General features: G+C 53.3%; 1 protein-coding gene across 2 annotated transcripts in view; it reads left to right on the top strand.

The window, feature by feature from the left end:
* Positions 1-13221: 13221 nt before the first annotated feature.
* The window catches only part of LIMK1 (LIM domain kinase 1), a 39258-nt gene continuing 31818 nt past the window's right edge, over positions 13222-20661 (top strand). The window contains exons 1-2 of one of the 2 annotated variants that reach the window (XM_037880673.2): positions 13222-13392; positions 16460-16556. In XM_037880673.2, the coding sequence (XP_037736601.1) occupies positions 13335-13392; positions 16460-16556 (155 nt within the window). In that variant the 5' untranslated portion in view covers positions 13222-13334. Of the gene's footprint in view, positions 13393-16459; positions 16557-18894; positions 19223-20661 lie in introns of those variants that run through there. The other variant, XM_037880676.2, reaches the window with a different exon arrangement.

The following is a 20661-nucleotide window of genomic DNA, read 5'->3' on the forward strand; positions in this document are numbered from 1 at the left end:
CTTACCCAATCCGTAGGGCTCAGGGCTACCCGTACCCAATTTGTAGGGCTCAGGGTGTAACTAACCTGATCAATTTAAGTACCCACACCCTTTCCCAATATGTAGGGCTCCGGGTGTATACTACTTCTGCAGGTGTGCAGGACCTTTTACCAGTGAAAGAGCCTTACACAGTAATATCCTGATTCTCTATTTATTAACAATTACCAAGCAGAATACACATTAAGCATACAATGCTCACCAATCCTGGTCATGCAGGTGGACTTTCCAAGGCCAGGCAGGGTTGGTCTCGTCTGGGTCCTAGTTGCTGCATGTCGTGGTCGTGCAGAGGATTCTTAACAGCTCTGATCTCAGGCTGAGTCTTGGGGGTGAGTTCTTCTTCCAGGTCTTTCTTTCTTCTTATTCTTCCCTTCCCAGCTGGTCTCCTTCTTGGACCCCAGTTTATACAGTGAAACTTGAGTCCTGCTTAGCTATACCTTAACGAATCATTTTACTGAAATCTATCTAACCAATCCTAACATATTGTAACATAATTCTCCGACCAATTATATCCCACTACCCTAATTAACTTACACCTAGCAAAATTAATTATACAGCAGACAGAAACAATTAAAGAACCGGACGGAGACCATACAGATAAACAATGGGGAAGTGGGGACCATAATGAAAGGAATGAGGATTTCACAACCACAACTATTGAGAAGTGTTCTCTTGACCGACAGAATGCTATCAAACCAAGTTTTCTTTAACCATCATAAGATCTATTTCTTTATCTGGTGATAGTGGGGGCCATTAGGACGGGGTCTCCTTCTTAACATTGCTTTAATGCTTTAATGTAATTTAGATGGAATGCAAGGATGTGACTTCCTGCTTCTCAGCTAATGGCTGCTGCTTGGCTGCTCTTTAATCTGGCTTCAGACAAAGGACTTGCCCTTACAGACCGGGCTAGTGGGGGCAGAATCCGCTCCCTCTCCCGTCGCTAGGCCGGCCAGGCAGGGCTAATGGGATAGAATCCAGCTCCCTCTCCCGTCACTAGGTCAGCTGGGCAGGACTCATGGGGGTAGAATCCAGCTCCCTCTCCCATTGCTGGGCTGGCCGGGGAGGGCGAAAGGGATAGAAACCAGCTCCCTCTCTCATTGATGGACCGGCTGGAGAGGGCTCATGGGGGTAATACCCATTTTCCCTGCCCAGTTGTGTACGGTTCACAGGCACAAACATAGTGTTAGGGTGGCCAGGTGCCTGGTTTTCAACCAGAAAGTCCGGTTGAAAAGGGGACTTGACAACGTCTGGTCACGTCTTCTGACCAGAGACCGAATGTCTGGTTATTGTTGGCGAGGGAGGTGGGGAGGCATCGGATCATCACCAGCGCCAGCCCCTATTCAGCTGGGTACGCTGCTGGCTCCGCTGGTGAGTCCCTCCCAACCCAGGCAGAGGGGTGGGGAGAGGCGGGCGACGGGAAGAGCAGCGAGCGACGCAGTGGGTAACTGGAGAAAATGTGGGGAAGAGGGGGGCTGGGGAAGGATCTCGGGGGGGCGGGGAAGGGAGGCGCAAGGGAGGTTTCGCACTCCTGCTGGAGCGTCTGGTTTTTCAGTGTTACGAAGTTGGCAGCCCTACATCATGGCAATGTATTGGAGTCTCAAAGCCAAGGCTCTGTGGCTGTGACTAGAGGGACCCTTCCCTGGGGACTCTGACTGCAGAGAATCATAGAATCATAGAATATCAGGATTGGAAGGGACCTCAGGAGGTCATCTAGTCCAACCCCCTGCTCAAAGCAGGACCAATCCCCAACTAAATCATCCCAGCCAGGGCTTTGTCAAGCCTGACCTTAAAAACTTCTAAGGAAGGAGATTCCACCACCTCCCTAGGTAACGCATTCCAGTGTTTCACCACCCTCCTAGTGAAAAAGGTTTTCCTAATATCCAACCTAAACCGCCCCCACTGCAACTTGAGACCATTACTCCTTGTTCTGTCATCAGCTACCACTGAGAACAGTATAGACCCATCCTCTTTGGAACCCCCTTTCAGGTAGTTGAAAGCAGCTATCAAATCCCCCCTCATTCTTCTCTTCCGCAGACTAAACAATCCCAGTTCCTCAGCTCTCCTCATAAGTCATGTGCGCCAGCCCCCTAATCATTTTGTTGCCCTCCACTGGACGCTTTCCAACTTTTCCACATCCTTCTTGTAGTGTGGGGCCCAAAACTGGACACAGTACTCCAGATGAGGCCTCACCAATGTCAAATAGAGGGGAACAATCACATCCCTCGATCTGCTGGCAATGCCCCTACTTATACAGCCCAAAATGCCATTGGCCTTTTTGGCAACAAGGGCACACTGTTGACTCATATCCAGTTTCTCGTTCACTGTAACCCTTAGGACCTTTTCTGCAGAACTCCTGCCTAGCCATTCGGTCCCTAGTCTGTAGCGTTGCATGGGATTCTTCTGTCATAAATGCAGGACTCTGCACTTGTCCTTGTTGAACCTCATCAGATTTCTTTTGGCCCAATCTTCTCATTTGTCTAGGTCCCTCTGTATCCTATCCCTACCCTCCAGCGTACCTACCACTCCTCCCAGTTTAGTGTCATCTGCAAACTTGCTGAGGGTGCAATCCACACCATCCTCCAGATGATTAATGAAGATATTGAACAACACCAGCCCCAGGCCCAACCCTTGGGGCACTCCGCTTGATATCAGCTGCCAACTAGACATGGAGCCATTGATCACTACCCGTTGAGCCCGATGATCTATCCACCTGTCGGGGAGTGACTCCTCTGGATGGGATGGGGTCTGAGTCCAGAGCACAGTGTTGTTCTGGACACTCGTGCTGGAAGGTCAGGTGCTGGAGCCAGCACGTCCCTCTTGCCGCACCGCAGTCACTGGCACTAGGGAAGAAATCTCCTCTCTCACAAGGCTCCTTCAGTAAGTGACTCAGCAGGGCCTTGGAGCTGTGCACTGCTCATACGTGAGCCTTCTAACTGTGGTGGAGCTCCCAGAGAAGCCCCCAATGAACCTCACTGGGAGAGTCAGGTGGGGCAGGCAGGAGGCCTGGAGCTTGGGGGACCAGGGAATGGATTCCCAGTGGTCCCAGAACAGAGCACCCATGAGTCTTTTGCATGTGGAGGCCTGTGCTGTGCTTGCAGCGTCTGGACATGCTGCGTGACTCCAAACCCCTCACTACAGCAGCTGGTGCTGCTCTGCCTGCATAATAGTGCCGAGGGCAGCTCCTTCGTTCCCAGAGCCAGCCAGAGCATCTCTGCCCCCCAGACCCGTTACCCACACCTGGGCCTGGTGCTCACTCCTCCATACACACAGCTGGCCTCTGCCTTCTGGGGGGCTCAGGAGGCTTATTCTGTGGGGCAACCCATCCTTCTCTGACTCATAAAGCAAGGCCTGGGATCTGTGGGGTTCTTGCCACAGCAGGGAGCCCAGCTGCTTACGCTGAGACCAGGCATCATTCCTGGCAGTGTTTCCAAGGGACAACTGCCCAGATCAGTCAGAGGGGGCAGGCCTCAGAGCAGGTGCATGCACTTTCCATGCATCTGCTCTTCAGTCACCACACCCCCTTTGTCTGATGATGTGCATGGGGCCCTGGGGGGAGTTGCTGGCAAAGATGGATTTAGAACAAAAGAAATGCCCAGAGCACGGGCCCTCCCTCACCCACTACACTACCCAGCCTGCCATGTGCAAGGTGTCCCTCCTTGCAGTGAGGCCAGTCTGGCAGCTCAGCAGAGGAGCTGGTTCAGCTGCAGGCAGCCCTGCCTTCCCCATCCCCGCTCTCCCCCGCAATTATTCATTAATATCATGTTCTCCTGTACCAGACACAGACAAGTCACAGACCCTGCTTCTACCCACCAGCTGTGTTCATCACAAAATCCTTTAATGCTCCACCAAGTATGGCTGAGGTTAGCTTAAATAAGGTATTTTACAGACACCGCCTCCTAGGCTAAGGGATATATTATAGTGCAGCATGACATGTCGCCCTCCAAGTTCTACATTCCTCCCATTTGCACTCTCACACAGTCTCTGAAGTTCAGTACTGATCAGGCTGTTAAGTGTCTCTGAATCATGCTCATTTTCTAATTACATGACATGAACACGTAACCACTCAGTCATCTGGCTGCCCATTGGCTGCAAAGACTGGCTGTGGCTGGTTCAGAAGTCTTGGGTCTTCATCTTCTTGTTCTGCATCTTCCAGCTGAAGTGTTTGCTCTGCTGATTGTTCTTTCTGAGGAACACACTACCAATGTTGATGGTTTCAGTTGAACTCTTCACTGTTGGTCTCAATCACATATGATCTAGGGTCTGAATTCTTTTTCTTTATGACAGCTGGAGTTGTCCTTCCTTTTTGTCCATCTAATTTGATATGAACACAGCCACCAGGTTCTAGACCTGGCAATTCTCTAACTGACTGATGTCTGTTGTAAAAGTGTTCATAAGCTCTTTTAGCGCTCATCCTATCTGGCTACTCTCTTCACCTCTGGCTACTTTAGAGATACGTTTTTTTTTCAGAGTTGGAACCGTAGTTCTGTGTTGTCTTTTCACTGGAAGCTGTGTTGGACGATATCCATTAGCTGTTATTGTTATCTGTAACTCAAAGGAGCAAGGAATGGATCTTCCTGCTTGGCTGTCTGCACAGCTCTCTCAGCCTTTCCATTCACTTGTGGATAATGTGAGCTGCTAGTAATATGATCAAAGTCATATTTCATTTGGAATTACTTAAATTCTGCTGCAGTGAACTGTGGCTTGTTGTCCATCACTAGTTGTTCTGGAATACAAAAGTGCATTTCAATTTCTTGATAACACGTTATATATTTCAAGTACATTATTTCTATATACCTGGAAATATAGTCCACAATGACCTGGTAATGATGTCCTCTGAATCTGCATAAATCTGCAGCTAGTCTCCTCTAAGGCCTCTCTGATAGGGGTGTACACTGTAAGGTTTAGCATTGTCTCTTAAGTTGATCTGTACTAGATCTCCTTTCAAAAGTCCAATATCATCAAATCCTCCATCAAGTTCTTCCATCTTTCTCACTAGGCCCATCATGGCTGCCACGCTGTGACTGAGAAGGTTGTGGGTCTTTGGTCCTTTGATCACATAGACTCTGAATGTATAGCTTTTGTCTTGTAAGTTGTTTCTGTGGTGAACTGGCCCATGCAGTTCAGAATATCTCCAGGACTAGTCAGTGCTGTGTCACGTGACTTCAGCTCTGGGAGAGGTTGAAGTTAAGTCCCTTCTGAGATGCGTGTCACATCAGTTCCTGAGACAATTTTAAAGTCATTAGTCTTGCCATGAATATTCAATCTCACTCTCCAGGCAGGCACTTGTCATCTCCAGTGATAGATCCCAGAAACAATGGCTCTTGACCATGTGTAACACAAGTGACCTCCCTGATTGCTTTGGTGCAGCAAACAGCTGAAAAATGTCTATATTTCATGCATTTATTACACCATACGCCTCTGGCTGGACATGCATCATCCCTTGGGGTATGACTTTTTCCACTCCTAGTGCATATAGACTGGAATGTGTCCTTCTTAGCCTGGGAGTTCTCTCTCCTTGCCTCAGGAGTTTTATCTTAATGACTTTTAAAGCTCAAGTATCTGTTTACAATTTCTGAGCTGGTTTCAAGTTGTTCAAGTCTGTAAATTTGCTCTAGATTATGCTGTTTCACCAGTTCAGAAAGTTTTACTCTCTGTATCACTGTGGCTAGGGTTAAATATCTCTTCAATTGTAGCTACTGTGAAAGGTTTTTGTCTCTTAATCCAATAACCAGCCTGCCTCTGATCTTTTCATGTTTTTGCATTCCCAAAATCACAGTTTTCAGCCAATGCATGCAGAGGTCTTATAAAATATTCAACATTTTCCCCGGATCCTTGAATTCTCTGGTGAAAACATGCTCTTTCATAAACTGCATTTCTCTGAGATATAAAGTCTGAATCACTCATAGCCAACCCCTTCACACTCATCTTTATGACCATCTTCAGTAAAGTCAAAGGGTTTAGAGGTATGCTCTCCCTGATCCCCATAGCATTAATTAAGGAAGATACCTGTATATCTCCAGTTTCTTTGTGGAGCTTGGTAGCAATGCACACTCATGCAAAATAGTGTTTCCAGTCTGTCCATTCTGAAGATTTGTTGAAGCTAAAGTTCCTTCTGTCTGCCATTTTGTTGCTGTTTTTCTTCTGTTTCTGTTTTTATTTACTCCTGACACCGTGTCATGTTGCTGTACCTGATATGGACTGGACACAGATGTGTTCATTGTAAGATCCTTTAATGCTCTGCCAGGTATGGCTGAGGTTAGTTTAAATAAGGTATGTTTCAGAGTAACAGCTGTGTTAGTCTGTATTCGCAAAAAGAAAAGGAGGACTTGTGGCACCTTAGAGACTAACCAATTTATTTGAGCATAAGCTTTCGTGAGCTACAGCTCACTTCATCGGATGCATACTGTGGAAAGTACAGAAGATCTTTTTATACACACAAACCATGAAAAAATGAGTGTTTACCACTACAAAAGGTTTTCTCTCCCCCCACCCCACTCTCCTGCTGGTAATAGCTTATCTAAAGTGATCACTCTCCTTACAATGTGTATGATAATCAAGGTGGGCCATTTCCAGCACAAATCCAGGGTTTAACAAGAAAGTCCGGGGGGGGGGGGGGGTGGTAGGAAAAAACAAGGGAAATGGCCCACGTTGATTATCATACACATTGTAAGGAGAGTGATCACTTTAGATAAGCTATTACCAACAGGAGAGTGGGCTTGTGTGTGTGGGAAAAAAAAGAAAAAAGAAAAAAAAAAGGTTGGGGCGGAAACCTGGATTTGTGCTGGAAATGGCCCACCTTGATTATCATACACATTGTAAGGAGAGTGATCACTTTAGATAAGCTATTACCAGCAGGAGAGTGGGGTGGGGGGAGAGAAAACCTTTTGTAGTGATAAACACCCATTTTTTCATGGTTTGTGAGTATAAAAAGATCTTCTGTACTTTCCACAGTATGCATCCGATGAAGTGAGCTGTAGCTCACAAAGGCTTACGCTCAAATAAATTGGTTAGTCTCTAAGGTGCCACAAGTCCTCCTTTTCTTTTTGTAAATAAGGTATGTTACACACAGTGCCCACCTAGTGGCTGACCAGTATAATACAGTTACAGTATAATACAGTTCCATTACAGCCAGCTGCTGTGTGAACCCCCAAATATGGAGCCAGCCATGCCCGTGGTCCCATGCACCCCAAAAACATTGGCCTGTGTGCACTCTGTGCCATATGCTCCCCCTGCAGCTGGAGAAGAAGGGAAGGGAGAGGAAAGATTGGAAACCTGTCGGGGGCGAGGACCATTCCACATACACACACGCATGGACCAGTTACAGGGGTGGCAAAGCTGAAGAGAAGGGCAATGAATATGGGCACTCTGTGGAAGGTGGCTGGGAGATTGCTGCTTCAAAAGGGTTAAAACAAATAGCCAAATAAAGAATAACACAAGTAAATTATAAGATTAACAGAATTCATCCAAATCACTGGAAAAAATATGTTGCTCCAGGAGTAAATCATTGAGCATGGTGAGGAGGGGTTGGTCAGACTTCTCGCCATAGGAGAAAGGACTCCTTCATTCTGAATCCCAGCCCACCCACTTGACCTCTGGTGGTATAATTAACCCTATGCTGCATAAAGTAACATGCAGACAGTCAGAAGAGTGGGGGCATGGTATGTGATAGCACCAACCCATCCATTCCTGAAACAACTCCTGTAGGAGCCTGCTGAGGAACCGAAAATGCTGTTCCACCCCATCAGAGTAGGATAAAAGCAACTGTAATCCTTGGACAGCTGTAACTTTATGGTGAATACAGAGGCAGTCAAGTCTAAAGAAAGCAACTCAGCTCTGGAAGGAAATTTTATCCTTCTGCCAGGCTTTGGGTAGGGCTGGAAGATTTCTATACCCAACCCAAGAATTTGTGCTTAAAGCACTATCCCGGGACCCACAGATCTAGAGTCAAGTCTCGAGTCTGCTACAGGCTCCTTGGATGACCTTTCACAAGCCACCTAGGCCAGATTCACTGATTTTGGGTGCCCAGCTTGATACACGAAGGTGCTGGGCAGCTAATATTTAAGACACACAAAAATTAATGGCCATGTTGGAAAATTTGAGGCCAAATTGTCCGTACCCATAGAATCATAGAATATCAGGATTGGAAGAGACTTCAGAAGGTCATCTAGTCCAACCCCCTGCTCAAAGCAGAACCAACACCAACTAAATCATCCCAGCCAAGGCTTTGTCAAGCTGGGTCTTAAAAACCTCTAAGGAAGGAGATTCCACCAACTCCCTAGGTAACCCTTCCAGTGCTTCACCACCCTCCTAGTGAAATAGTGTTTCCTAATATCCAACCTAAACCTCCCCCACTGCAACTTGAGACCATTGCTTTTTCTTCTGTCATCTGCCACCACTGAGAACAGCCGAGTTCCATCCGCTTTGGAACTCCCCTTCAGGTAATTGAAGGCTGCTATCAAATCCCCCCTCATTCTTCTCTTCTGCAGACTAAATAACCCCAGTTCCCTCAGCCTGTCCTCGTAAGTCATCTCTCTGTGCTTCAGTTCCCCATCTGCAGAATGGGGATAATATTCCTTCCAACCTCACCAGGGTTCTGGGAGGAGAAAGTCATGAATGTGTGAAGGGCACTAGATGGGGGCCATACAAGATAGAGGAGAGTCAGGGATACACTGGCAAGGGTGTTACCAGATTTGCTTGTTACTTTGGGGTATGCTCATTTATTAGGGTTACTCTTCTGTGGGGTTGGTTCTGTAATTCTATCAACGTACTGCTTGTGTCACTTGTGTTCTCATACGGAGCTCTACTTCTGCAAAAGTTCCTTCCCAGTGGAGCTATCCTGCCAGGACCTAGGTTCCCCAGGGCTGGGTTCTTCGAGCCCCAGAATCAGATTAACACACACATTAACAGAGCACGTCTGAGAGGACTGGGTTAATCAGCACTCCCAAGCTGATCCCTTATACGTCCCTGGATTCAACAGGCTGGGTCGAACAGCACCTCCAAGCTGTCACCCTCATAGGCCCTTGGACTCAGCAAACTGTCCCAGGTTCAGCATGTCCCTATCCCCACTTGCACGTTATAATTGTTCTGGTAGTAACTCACTTGATGAGCAAACCCCACAGGACTTTTGGGTGCTGCAGGGATCTTTAGCTTAGGTACAAGGAGCATTGCTGCAGAGTGAATGAGGAAGCCAAAAAACACCCACAAGGGGGAGAGAGCGAGAAAAACGCAACCAGCTTAACCATGAAAGTTATTTATTGCCAGGTAATAACCATAGGGGACCCAAACAAACAAAACAGGGATAATATTAAATCTAACTTAAATTTGATTATAAAAGTCAGATTTAGAAAACTAGAACTGATCCCACAAGTCAGGCTACACCTAGAGAGAGAGAGCGAGCGCTGGGTTCTCACCACTCTGTGAAGCTTGAATCGATCAAGGTCTCCCAGGTGGTGCTGGTAGCTGAGGGTCCGGAGTGCTAGAAACAGGCAGAGCCCCCAGCACAATCAGTCAGGAGAAGACAAAGTCCCAGTGGAACTGATACAGATTTTGGATCCAGGCATCAGAGCACTTACCTGAGCATGGGTAGGGGGTTTTGTAGGGAAAGAACAATGGCTCAAGGGAGAACACGAGATTTGTTTGTGGGTAAACTGATGGCTCAAGGGAATATACCAAAGTTGTTTTGTTCAGGCAGACAGTAGGAACTGCTCATTCCTGGCTATGGGTGATGTTCCTTCCAGGGAGCTCACAATGCAATTAGGCAGCTTCGCTATTTTGGATCCCAATAAAGGATTTATACTAGAATTAGTCTGATAACTACTAAGCTGGGTGCGTGCAGGTATGGGCTCATTAACATCTAGAGCAGAGATCCCCCATCATGCAGTACTTCCCTGCTTTTCAGATCCCAGAGTTCTGTGAGGTTCTTGCCTTGGAATCACTGTTCTCCATTCTGTATGCTAATGGAGATGTCTTCCTGTCCCATCCTTGATGCAAATGAGGCTCGGGGAGTTTCTTTAATCCTGTCACCCTTGTCAGGTGTGTCTCCCACTGCCTTTCATTGCTTTTTGTAAGTCTTTCTTCTGATCGGTTTTAGTTCAGGCAGAGGCTGGGTGGAGGTCTTTTGTGAGTCAGACAGGCTGGGTACTTCATCCTGGTTTCCCAAGAACACAGAGCTGATAGGTAGCAAGTGACCCACTGTACTGTAGGTTCCCATCCCTGCTGAGCTCTTTGCAAACTCCCTGGGCCTCACAGGAGTTCAGTTACACTACAACCACATTTCTACAAATATCCTGTGCTCCCTTAGCACCTGAGCTGCAGGGCTTACTGTGTGTTTCACTGTGACCCTACCTGACCTGTGAGCATGCCCCATGCAGCCCTCTGCCAAGCCCAATGCTGAGAGCGAGTGAGCTGTTTAAACGCTGGCCACCTGCAGCCTCTGGCCGAACGTTCAAAAGGGTTCTGCACCCACAATCCAAAGAGCTCAGCGTGTTGGGGGCTGGGCTCCTTTGAAGTCATTAAATCAAACTCAGGTGTCTGAAGATACTTTCTAGCTCAACCAGATGTTATTGGGCTACATATAAAATGATGGGGTCTAAATTAGCTGTTACCCATCAAGAAAGAGATCTTGGCATCACTGTGGATAGTACTTTGAAAACAGCCACTCACTGTGCAGCGGCCATCAAAAAATCAAACAGAATGTTGGGAATCATTAAGAAAGGGAAAAACAACTAGGAGTCCTTGTGGCACCTTAGAGACTAACAAATGTATCTGGGCATAAGCTTTTGTGAGCTACAGCTCACTTCATCGGATGCATAAGCCCAAATAAATGTGTTAGTCTGTGAGATGCCACAAGGACTCCTTGTTGTTTTTGCTGATACAGACTAACATGACTACCCCTCTGAAAGCTGTCACCGAATTAAGAAAGGGATAGATAATAAGATAGAAAATATCATATTGCCTCTATATAAATCCATGGTACACCTGGCCCACATCTTGAATACTGCGTGCAGATGTGGTCGCCCCATCTCCAAAAAGATATGCTGGAATTGGAAAAGGTTCGGAAAAGGGCAACAAAAATGATTAGGGGTATGGAAAGGCTTCCGTAATAAGACTGGGACTTTTCAGCCTGGAAAAAAGATGACTAAGAAGGGATATGATTGAGGTCTATAAAATCATGGCTGGTGTGGAGAAAGGAAATAAGGAAGTGTTATTTCCTCCTTCTCATAACACAAGAACTAGGGGTCAGCAAATGAAATTAATGGGCAGCAGGTTTAAAACAAACAAAAGGCAGCACTTCTTCACTCAGCGCACAGTCAACCTGTGGAACTCCTTGCCTGAGGACGTTGTGAAGGCCAAGACTATAACAGGGTTTTAAAAAGAACTAGATAAGTTCATGGAGGACAGGTCCAACAATGGCTATTAGCCAGCATGGGCAGGGATGGTGTCCCTAGCCTCTGTTTGCCAGAAGCTGGAAATGGGAGACAGGGGATGGATCACCCAATAATTGCCCTGTTCTGTCCATTCCCTCTGAAGCGCCTGGCATTGGCCACTGTTGGAAGACAGGATACTGGCCTAGATGGACCTTCGGTCTGACCCAGTCTGGCTGTTCTTACGGATGTAGGAATTCCTGCATGAAATTCTATGGCCTGTGTTACAGCAAAAGGAAGGATCATAAAGGGAGGAAGGGTGGTCCAGCGACCAAGGCCTGATCAGCAACCTGTAATCAATTCCCTACTCTGCTACCAACTCCCTGTGTTATCCTAGGCCATCACTTAATCTTTCTGTCCCCAGCTCCCCATGAGATTGCAAGTTTGCTTGATGAAGATAATAGTGTTGACATAATATACTTAGACTTCTTCAGGCATTTCACTTGGTAAAACATGACATATGAATAAAAAACTAGAACAATATAAAATTAACATGGCACACATTAAATGGATTAAAAACTGTTTCAAAATGTAACTGTAAATGGGGAATTGTGATTGAGCGGGTGTGATTCCAGTGTGGTTCCATGGGAATCAGTTGTTGGCCCTACACTATTTAACATTTTTATCAATGACCTGGAAGAGAACATAAAATCATCACTGATAAAATTTGCAGATGACACAAAATTTGGGGGAGTTGTAAATAACAAAGAGGACAGGTCACTGATACAGAGCGATCTCGATCACATGGTAAGCTGGGCGCAAGAAAACAATGTGCTTTTTAATACTGCTAAATGTAAATGTAGTATACCTCTATGAACAAAGAATGTCGGCCATACTTACAGGGTGGGGGGCTCCATCCTGGGAAGCAGGGACTCTGAAAAGGACTTGGGGGTCATGGTGGATAATCTGCTGAACATGAGCCCCCAGTGCTACGCTGTGGCCAAAAGAGCTAATGCGATGTTTGGATGTACAAACAGGGGAATCACAAGTAGGAGCAGAGAGTTGATTTCACCTCTGTATTTGACACAGGTGTGACCACTGCTGGAATCCTGTGTCCAGTGCTGGTGTCCACAGGTCAAAAAGAGTGTTGATAAATGGAGCGGGTTCAGAGATGAGCCATGAGAATGAGTAAAAGATTAGAAAACCTGCCTTACAATGAGAGACTCAAGCAGCTTGATCTGTTTAACATAAGCTGCGACTTGATTACAGTCTGTGAGAACCTACATGGGGAACAAATATTTAATAATGGGCTCTTCAATAGAGCAGAGAAGGATGTAACACGATCCAAATTCAGACTGGAAATAGGGTGTAAATGTGTACCAGCGAGGGTAATCAACCACTGGACCAACTCGCCAATGGTCACGCGGTCAGTGACAACGAGGGGAACCAGCCCCTCACTAGTCGGCCCTGCCCCGGTCTGCAGTGCTGGCGTATCTGTGGGTCCCGGGGTGCTGGAGATGAGGGAATATCTGTTACTGGACCAACTTCTGACCAGCTTTCCCGCGGCCCAGGGCTCCGTCTCGGGTGGGAGTCCCTGCTCAGTGTCACTGCGGCCGGGAGTGCAGGAGCTGGGCTGGGCTGTCCCAGGGTAATGGGCGGGAGGCAGGTGCACTGGACTCTGCCCTGCCTGGCTCTCTGCTGCCCCGCTCCTACCCCACCGCCCCCGCCTGCGGGGCTGGGGCAGCGGCGGCGGCCCTCGCTCCCTGTCTCGCTCCTGCTTTCCCAGGGACGCTGTGCGGTCGGCCAGCCCCGTCCTCCCGCTGAGCATCCATCGCAGCCCTGCCCCTTTCGCCGCCTGCGAGCCAGACGCGCCCCGAGCCGGAGCGGGCGGCGGAGCCTGGCGCCGCGGTCGTGCCAGGGCCAGCCGGCGGGTGGATGAGGTTGATGCTCCTTTGCTGCACCTGGAGGGACGAGCCGATGGGAGAGGACGAAGGTTCGTGCCCGGGGCCGGGCTGGGGCCGCTGCGCCGCCTCTGCAGATGCGGGAGCCCCGCCAGCCGGCGGCCGGGCAGGGGCAGCTCCGGGCGGCCGGAGCCTCTTCTCATCCCCCGCCCGGGCTGCTCCGCTGCCGCGCCCCCTGCCTGCCCAGCACGGCCGCTCCGGCCGCTGCCCGGCCGGGGGCTGCAGCAGCCCCCGGCGCACCCCGCGGGGAGGAACCCCGGGCCAGCGCTTGGCGCAGGGGCTCCCGGACTCCTGGGTTCCGTTCGCAGCCCGCAGGGACTCGCTGTGACCTTGAGCGAATCGTTTCCCCTGCTGCAGTGGGCTTGGACGGGCGGGCGGCTCAGGGCTCGGACACGTTGCTGGGCAGGTGTGGAGGGGGCTCCCACTGGCGCGACTTCGTGTCCCGGGCCCCCCGCTCCCGGCCAGGCAGGGCCTTTGTGATACCGGGGAGGCCTCCGCCGCCTGGCCCACTGCAGGCAGGCAGCCCTCAGGGGGCAGTTGGTGGCCAGCTCTTAGCCCTGGGCTAGAGGTTGAAGAGCCCATGGCCCCCTGCTGAGCCACGAGGTGCCCCTCACCCTACCTCAGTCCTGCTCCCGTCAGGCCAGGGTCCCCAGAAGCTGCCCCCTCAGTCCTCCTGCAGCGAGGCGCTCCCCCGTGTCTCCCCCTGGCTTGGGGTTCCCGTCCCACTGCCCACATTCCTCCAGCACAGGGGATAGTAACCCTGGCACCTGAGCCCTCCCCCTTGCCAGGAGGCGCATGCTGGGCAGGAGCTTTCTACATCCCTGCTTCTATTCCCAGGGACATCAGTGGCCTTTCTCTGGCCCTCTGGGGGTCACCTAAACCCTCCCATCAAAGGTCCCCTGCTTCCAACTCCCCCAGCCACCACTCCCAGCTCCAGGCTGACCAGACAGCAAGTGTGAAAAATGGGGACGGGGTTGGGGGGTAATAGGCACCTATATAAGACAAAGCCCCAAATATCAGGACTGTCCCTATAAAATCAGGACATCTGGTCACCCTACTCCCAGCCCCTTGCAATGCCATTTGCCAGCTGTTCCCTAGCCCTGCCGCCTGGCCCTGGCTGCTGGGGGTTCATCATTTCAGGGTGTGGCTCGTCACAGCCCCTTGGCTCCTTTCCCGCTGTGAGCTGGGGGCCTGGCTCCCAAAGCAGGAGGGAGCAGACCTTAGCCTGGCCTAGATGATCCTGGTGGTTAACGGCTCCCTCTTGTCCCGGCCGCCCTGCCTCCCACACCAGCGCACGGCCCCTCTCCATGCCCACCTATCACCTTACTGCCACCAGCAGCTCCGCTTTCAAGCCATTCTGCTTCCACCCCCCGCGGAGCCGGGCTCTGTGACTCAGTACTTGGGGCCTCCACTGCCCCCACGCCGGGGCCCTCTCTCCTGACAGCTGGGGAGCGGTTCCTGGCTTGTCTTGGGCAGTGGGGACCCCCTGCGCCCGCTGACACCCTGCACACTCAGCCTGCTGAGGGGTCCTGACCTTCTTGCCACCCCACATCTCCTCCCCCATGCCTCTTCCTATCCTCCCCTCACACTCCTCACCCCTGCACACCTCCCCCTTCCTTCCCCCTCATGCACTTTGCTCTTCCCCTCCACAGCGAGTCACCGCCTGACAGCATCTTCCTCACCACCTTCCCTCACCCGTTCATGCAGCCCTCAGGGCCAGCAGGGCTCCCCACCCCCGCCTTTCCCAAACCAGCAGCCTCCACTGCTCTCTCCCGAGCTCTGGACTGGCCCTGGGGCCCCGGGCTGAGTCTGCCCCGTGCTCTCCCTATACCCCACTCCGCTTTGCGCTTCCTGCCCCCGCACCTGCCAGTCAGAGGAGACAGAGCAGCAGTCGTGGGCACTCAGGCCAGTGCTGGCACCACCAGGGAGCCCCACCGCTCTCCAGGGCCCCAGGCTGGCCCAGGCCACGCTCCTGACCCCTGCCTGACACCACATGCGCAGTGCCTGTCACCCTGCCCCAGCCTGAGCCCCGATGTGACTCTGTCCCAGTCCTGCTCTTCCAGCACAGGCCACGGGCACTGGAGGGGGCAGCTCTGGCTGTGGCTGGTGGGGACTCCTGCCCCTGTTATAGAAACCAGCAGGGGATCAGTAAATATAGGCAAGGTGAGTGGGGAGTGCAAAGCAGCCACTGGGAGAGCACGGCTATGCCGGGCCTGTGCTGCACCTCCCCTGGGCCAGAGGTCAGGCTTGGTCAGGGCCCAGAGATGGGGGGTCAGGGTCAGCATGGGTCCCAGTGGGGGGATGGGGAGTCAAGGCCTGTGTGGGTCTGGAGGACGGGGGCCAGGGTCCATGAAGGTCCCAGTAGGGGAGGGGCATCAGGGTCACTGCAGTTCCAGTGTGGGAGGGGGTCAGGGTTTGTAAGTGTTGCAGTGACAGGATGGTGGGGTGTGTGTGGCAGGGGTGAGTGTCGGTGCGAGTCCATGTGATGGCGGGATGAGGCTCAGAGTTACTGTGAGTCCTGGTGATGGGCGGGTGGGGGTGGGGGTGGGGGAGGGTCAGTGCAGGCCCTGTGGGGAAGGGGAAGGGGAAGGGAATGGGTCCCAGTGGCAGGCGGGTTGCGGGCTCTCAGGTGTGGGGGGGGGATGTGCCCGGCCTAGTTGTTCTTGCTCTGTAGCGGTTTCGGTCCTCCTCGCACAGGAGTCTGCGGGACTAATCGCGTGCCCGTTTCTGGCGCCATCCCACCAAGGCTCGCCGTACCCTGCACACCTGCCAGAGCATGCTGCTGCATAGCCTGCCAGGCAGTCGCTACATCACATTCCCCTTTCACTGATGGGGAAACTGAGGCACAGAGCAGGTAGGAGGTGTTCTATGTCCCCCCAACTCAGGAGTCCTGCTGTCCTGTCCTGTCCCTTTACCACCAGCTCCCCCTGCTGCACATGTCTCTCTCCATAGTTGCCTCAATGCATGCAGGTGAGGTTGGGTGCTGGGCTTCCACGGGAGAAGGGCCCTCAGGGCTCCCCGAGCCAAATTGGCTCTGCCAGGGCTAGCTGTGCCCTCGCATGGGAGTGCAACAGCCTGTGCTGCTTCTGTGCCCTGCAGGAAGCGACCTGCCTGTATGTGCGAGCTGTGGCCACAGTATCTACGATGGACAATACCTCCAGGCCCTGAACGCTGACTGGCATGCTGACTGCTTCAGGTAGGAGCCACATGGGACAGGCATGGAGGTCTCCAGCCTGCGCTCCCCAGCTAGAAGTCTAGCCAACGCTAGAAGTCTAGGGACAGACACTGGTGTCACCTCCTGGTCAGGCCTGCAAGGTGGCAGCATGTATACACACGCACACACAATGTGTCCATGTCCTGCACAGATATACACTCATGCACTGTCACACACACACACACACACACAATGTCCTGCACAAACACACACACATGCAATGCCTCTCTGGCACGCAACTTCCTGGGTTGAGGGCCCTGGTCCCAGCTAGCCGTTAGACTTGGGGTGGGCATTCCCAGGGTGGGCAGCAGTTCTCCCCCGGATGGGCTCTGGGGCCCTGGCACACCCTGGCTGCCTGTGACCCTGGCAGTCTGCTTTGGTTTCTTGCTTGCTTCCCTGGGCTCCTCTCTCCCCTCAGCACCCGCTCTTCAGGCTTCTTCCCAGCCCTCAGCACTGGCCATGTCACCCAGACTGCCCAGTGGCCTGGTCACAGGAGGGAGCCCTGTGCGCTGCGTGGGGCTTGAAGCCTCTCCAGCACTCAGTCAGCGAGGGCTGTCCTCCGAGCCAGGCGCCCCAGGCATGCCAGGTGTTCGAACAGGCCAGCCAGGGTGAAGGGGCATTTGCTGCTGCAGCTGGATCCCAGATGGGGTGAAGCAGAGTGTGAGCATGGCGTTGCTGGGCCCCTGCGCTCCCTGTCACGGGGAGCCTGCAGGCTCCCAGCCACTCCTCTCAGAGGCCTGCCCTTCAGTGCCACACAAGTGTGCTGCCCCTCACATCTGGGGTCACAGCACAAATAAATGTCATTCCACAGGGAGGGCTCAGACACCAGGCACGCAGCATGGAGTGTGTCCCTGGCCTGGGGAATGGGAGTGCCCAGCCCCTGGCATCCTTGCTGCAGCCTGCCTTCAGCTTGACCCACCCAAACCTTACTGGGACCCTGTGTGCCAATGCTTGCTTCAAGGCACCTCCCTGCTATTCTACTGCAGTCCCAGCCTCTTCCAGCAGGGGCGCTGTAGGGAGTGGAGCAGGAGTGCTGGCTGTGGGGGAGCTCCCAGCTATTTCTGCTCTGGCATCTCCCAGCAGGGGGCACTGTGGGGCGGTGTGAGGGTGGCACCCTTCATTATTATTATTACTGTTTGTGTTACGTAGCACCTAGCAGCCTGAGATGGCCCAGGACCCCATTGTGCAAGGTGCTGTACAAACACAGAACAAGCTGACCCCTTGGCCTGTCCCTGGGGCACAGTGATGTCTGCAAGAAGCCTGTCTGGGAGCGACCCAGATTCCATGGGAAGCTGGGCTGGTCTCTGCACTCCACAGCCCCATGCGCTACTGCAACTGGGCAGCCATTAATAGCAGCAGCGGCAGCTGGAGAGCATGTGAACGGGGCCATCTGCTCCTCGTTAGCCAGTGTGCCGGCTAAGCCGGAGCCAGGGAGGGGAGCGGTGGACTGTGCATCGCATCCTGTGTGCTGGAGTCCCCAGAGTGGGGGCAGGCTGTTAGGCTTTCTGGGGCCAGGACAGAGCCAAGCCCCTCCCCCCAGGCAAGGGGGTCAGCAGGGGTTTCTCCTTCAACCTGTTGAGGGGGCAGAGGGTGGGAGTCGTGCTGGTTCCCTCCTCGTGCCGACACCGTGACGGTGCCCCTGTGAGCAGGGCGAAGCAGCACCGGGGTTAATGCCGGCAGCTGCGCTGGAGCTTTGCTGACAGCGGCGTAGCCAGCCACCGAATTGCCGCTAGCACCAGTGCAGCCCTTCCCGGGCTGGCAACACGGCAGGGCTCTCTGGAGCTGGGAAAGCCCCGTTCCCTCGGCGTGCACACACGGGTACCTGCCCCAGGGCTCTCTGCACTTGGCAGGGATGCACCTGTGCATCTGCATCCCGGAGGCTGTGCATGCGACTGGGCGTTAGGTTCGCTGGCAGGGACGCTGCGAGTTTGTGGGCAGGGGTGAGCTGCGATGTTGGAAGGCAGGGCATGGGCAGGCACAGTGCTGTTGCAAATGGGGGAAGAGATGTGAGAGGGCGTGTATGGGTGGCAACAGGGCCATGTCCATGTGGACAGTAAGCTGCACACGTCAGTGCTGATGTTATGCATGGAACAGTGGGGTGCCATGCGGGTTGGCTGGTGTTGTGTTTGCAGGCGTGTGCCTAGGGAGGGGAGGCCTATGAGTCCCCATGAGGAGCCAGCCCAGGGGAGGTGCAGCAATGGCCGATGCAGGGCAGGCTGCTGGCTGTCACTGAGGAAGCCACGTCCCTGTGTGATTACAGCTCAGTTTCCTTTCCTCCTCAGGCTGCTGGCTGTGGTCTGGGGGTGGGGGGAAGTGAGAGCAAGCGTCTCTCCCTGAGTCACTGAGGCCAGAGCTGTGGGGAGCAGGCTGGGGAGGAGGGGATGATGTCATGGGTTCCTGGTCTCTCCTCTCCCTCTCACTTAACGCGTCTGTAGGAATTAGAAGCCACAGAAGTGTGTGCAAGGCCTCCCTGGCCAGCTGGGGGAGGCGCCCCCACAGCTGAATGCATGGCCCCACCATCCTAGCAGGGGCCGTGCGTGAGTGCCGCTCACTGAGGTGGGGGCCACACGGCCCCGGACTCCAGTTCTGGTTCGGAGGATGCTGACTGCTGTGCTCAAGAAGAGCCGCTTCCTGAGTGCTGGAGCCAAGTAAGTGTGTGGGGCTGCTCTGGCTTGCACCTGAGCCTCTGCCGTGGCTAGGGACACTGCATCACCATGGGCTTGGGGCCACGGTGTGGGACGGTTTGCAGTGGAGTCCGGACAGCACCCTTGGGTCCGAGCCCAGGACATGGATAGAGGGAAGGCAGCAATCCCGAGGAAAAGGCGTGTGCCTGGAGACATACTGCCAAGGAAATAGAAACTGTGGCAGGAAATGTCCCCTCCCCCCACACCCAGCCCTCTAGCCTGGAGGGCAGCTGCCCCCACACATCTCTCCTCACCGCCTGCTCACTGCTTCTCCTGCACTCGTCCGTCCGGTTAGCAGGCAGCTGAGGCCAGACCAGCTGTGGGAGGTGGAGGAGCTGAGCAGGGTGTGGTGATGGTGAAATTCTGGTAATCTTCTGGGGGCTGCGGCTTCCTCCCCCAGACTGGGGGGAATTGGCCCCTCGGTGACTAGAGGAACCTTCTAGGGCTGTGGCTGGAGCCGGAATTTTCCTCCCCCAGACTGGGGGGAATTGGCCCCTCGGTGACTAGAGGAACCTTCTAGGGCTGTGGCTGGAGCCGGAATTTTCCTCCCTCAGGCTGGGGGGAATTGGCCTCTCGTGACTAGAGGAATCTTCTGTGCGTTGCAGCATTTGTTACCTTGTTATGCACTTGGTAAAAAGTCTGGCTGCTTTTTGTGTGAAATATCCCCCACCTCCCCTCCACCCAGCACCGAGGAACCGAAAACCCCTCTGCTCCAAAGTGGGCAGCTTTCCCAGCCGTCTGGGCGTGTGTGTTGTTATCCCCTTTATCAGGTGGGGAACCTGAGACAGCATGAGAGGAAGTGACTTATCTGGGTCCGGGAGGGATGCTGGGGTCTGCTGGACTGAGCAAGGGTTGGGGAGTCAGGTGGGTGAGCTGGGTTCTTGCCCTGGATCTGACTTGGGCCAAGTGGACACCCAGTGAGAGTGCCAGGGTAGATCAAAGGCAGGTGCGTTTGCCTGCTCTGAGCAGGGCTAGGGGACGTGCCCTGGGCACTCACCATCGCTGCTACCTCCGGCAGGGCTGCACGGGGGCTCCAACAAAGGTCTTCGCAAGGTTGAGAGAGCCCAAGCAGCATGGCGAGAGGGCGACCCAGCCGCTGCACCCCTCCCCGGACCAGGGGTCACCCCAAAGGCCTTTGAGTTACTCGTCTCTACCTACGGAACTTCCTGCAGCCGAGCAAGGGGCTTCCCCCATTTAGCTCTCCGCAATGCGTGTGCGCGGTGCCCTGCGGCTGCGTGCACGCCCGTGTCTGCGCGTGCCCGAGCGGGTGAGCGCGCCAGCCCCGCCAGGGGCGGGCCGGGGGGTGCTGCCGGGCTGGCGCGGGGCCGGGCCGGCCCAGGCCACCCCCGGCGGCCCCTGCACAGAGCCGGGCGCCGCTGCGAAGGTCGCCGCCGCGGGGCTGC

Source organism: Chelonia mydas, chromosome 17 (genome assembly GCF_015237465.2).
Source record: "Chelonia mydas isolate rCheMyd1 chromosome 17, rCheMyd1.pri.v2, whole genome shotgun sequence".
NCBI lineage: Eukaryota > Metazoa > Chordata > Testudines > Cheloniidae > Chelonia > Chelonia mydas.